This window comes from Penaeus chinensis, chromosome 28, assembly GCF_019202785.1.
Source record: "Penaeus chinensis breed Huanghai No. 1 chromosome 28, ASM1920278v2, whole genome shotgun sequence".
Lineage (NCBI taxonomy): Eukaryota > Metazoa > Arthropoda > Malacostraca > Decapoda > Penaeidae > Penaeus > Penaeus chinensis.
In genome coordinates, this window is record NC_061846.1 from 16,979,874 (window position 1) to 16,982,373 (window position 2,500).

Below are 2,500 nucleotides of genomic sequence, written 5' to 3' on the forward strand. Positions count from 1 at the left end.
GCGGTTGATGACATTCTGATATGCAAGCAAAGAGCACAACTAAAAATCCACGGGCAATGGGTTTTTTTTTTTAATTTACGATAAGAAAATTAATAACGCCAGCATGTTGATAATTTATTCATTAATGTCATTTCCTGTGATGTCAGCTCGAATATGAATCATGTGAAACAGTCACCATAGTTTATCATATCTACCTTTTACATATAACACCTTCATGGGAATCAACTGTTATTTTTTCTTTGTTCTCAGGTATCGGGTCTTAGTTCTCACGCCCATAACAAGAACAAAGTATGTGGCAAGTGTGAATTTCTGGGAATGGTGTAAAGCCCTCTGCGTGACATGTCTGAGAGTGTTGGGATAGTTGATGTTATATATTTGTTTATTTATCAGTATTGGATAAGCTAAATGTGTTAGGTCAATGTTGTGTCACTAATGTAAAATTCAGAAGAGGGCGCTGGATCTGTCGCTGAAGGTGGGACGAAACCTAGTGACCTGCGTCCAGCCTCTTGTAAGTGTGAATGTGGTTGATGTGTAATGATTATGTTTACGAGCCTGTTACGTATAGTTTATCATGTGTGCAAAAAGCTTTAGCCAATGTTCATCGTGAAAATTTTACCAAAGGAAATTGTTTTATCTCGTAAATTCATTAATTCTCCATTCAAACCGTAGCTAAAAAAAAAAAAAAAAAAAAAAAAAAAATGCATTGTTTTTTCTGAACAGTATATCCGTTTCGCTGGTTGTGGTATGTATGGATCAGCTGACAGATCAGTCAGCATCCTCATAGTTTGATAAAACTTTTAAGAATGTTGTGAATTATAAAAAATATGATGGTGCAAAATGACGAACTCGTTCGGATATAACGGCATGCATTTCTATAGAATGAGCTACCATGTATACGAAAGACATGCATTTTTTTTTTTTTATCCCATCGCCCGGTTCGACCGCATCATCAGTGGGCAACATCGTGGGATGAGTTACCAACTCGTACTCGATGTCGCGCCAGCATGAACTGGAGGCAGTCAGTGCTGGGGAAGCCGTCGACGGGGAAAGGAAAGGTACAGTGCGTCCGTTTTATGTTGCCCTCGTCACCTGGAGGGCTGGTTGATTAGGATAAGATAACAGCAGGAGACATAATGGTCACATTGTTCGACGTTCATGGTATACGCAAATGTAAAGGGGTCGCTGTTCGTGGTGCTTCTTTTTATTTGTCTTTCTGTGAAATTTCAAGTTCTATATCTGTGAACTAAAGTTGGAGATACCGCCGAGCAGGAAATTGTATATTTTTTCGTAATAGATATGATCACATGCGTTAGTGCGTGCCACCAGATGCGAGTCGAAATTGTGCGTGAGTGATTTTTTTTTTTTTTTCTACTCTTGCGTTTTATGTGGAGTCCCGCGATGACTTACTAAAGGGATGTACAGGTTTATGGCCGTCGAACATAAGCCCTGCTTCTCCCTCAAGTGTTCTCAGTTTACCCTTAAGTGTCTTCGGGGGCAGCAAGACCCGTCCAACCAGACCAGACGCCCCGGTCTCACCAAAGACATGGGGACGACGGGCGGCGTGGTGGAGGGGCGAACTCCCCCCCCCCCCCCCACACACACACACACTTGGAGGAAGGAGGGTGATGCTTTGCTTGTAGTTGGGGCTCAGCAGAGGATTTGTGGTGGGAAGGGCGAAGGGTTAAGTTAGGGGCTAGGGAGGGACTAGTGTTTTAGTCTTCATTTTCAAGGAAACAAGAACTAAGCTTAGACGAGAAGTTCCCTTTTTTATTTTCTGTAATGCAAGTATTAACACACACACGCATATACACACACACCCACGTACGCATGCACGCACGCATGCTTGAAGGCATTCACACACGCGCGCGCGCACACACACACACACACACACACACACACACACACACACACACTCACACACACATGTATGTGTGTGTAGATATATATATATATATATATATATATGTATACATGTATATATATATACATGTATATATATGTATATATGTATATATATGTAGATATGTATATATATGTAGATATGACTGCCGCAATGATCCAGTGGTTAGAACACTGGACTCCGACCCTCGTGGTCCCGAGTTCAATTCCCCGTCGCGGCGGTCGTAAAAATGCCTGCGCTCTGACTGCTGGCTCGAGCCCGAGAAAACGACATATCGCCTTGAGAAGTCAAACGCAGGTGGCACAAATGTTAGCGCGCCGAACTGCGGTTGATTAGGAAGGGCATCCAATCAGGCAAAAGGGTGACACTGTCATATAACCTATCAGTAGTGAATTGAGAGGCCTGTGTCCTGCAGTGGAATGAAAAAAATATATATATATGTATATATGTGTATATATATGTATGCATACATATATGCTTACGTATATGATTATGTTATATTTATATTATGTATCTTACATATATATATATATATATGTGTGTGTGTGTGTGTGTGTGTGTGTGTGTGTGTGTGCGCGCGCGTGTGTGTGTGTGTGTGTG

The 2,500-nt window shown here is 41.7% G+C and overlaps 1 protein-coding gene across 1 annotated transcript in view; it reads left to right on the plus strand.

Annotated features, from left to right (window-relative positions):
* Positions 1–2,500, plus strand: part of LOC125039948 (carboxypeptidase B-like) — a 33,588-nt gene that overhangs the window by 2,100 nt on the left and 28,988 nt on the right. The window contains exon 2 of the mRNA XM_047634341.1: positions 954–1,055. Within this exon, the coding sequence (XP_047490297.1) occupies positions 954–1,055 (102 nt within the window). The remainder of the gene's footprint in view (positions 1–953; positions 1,056–2,500) is intronic.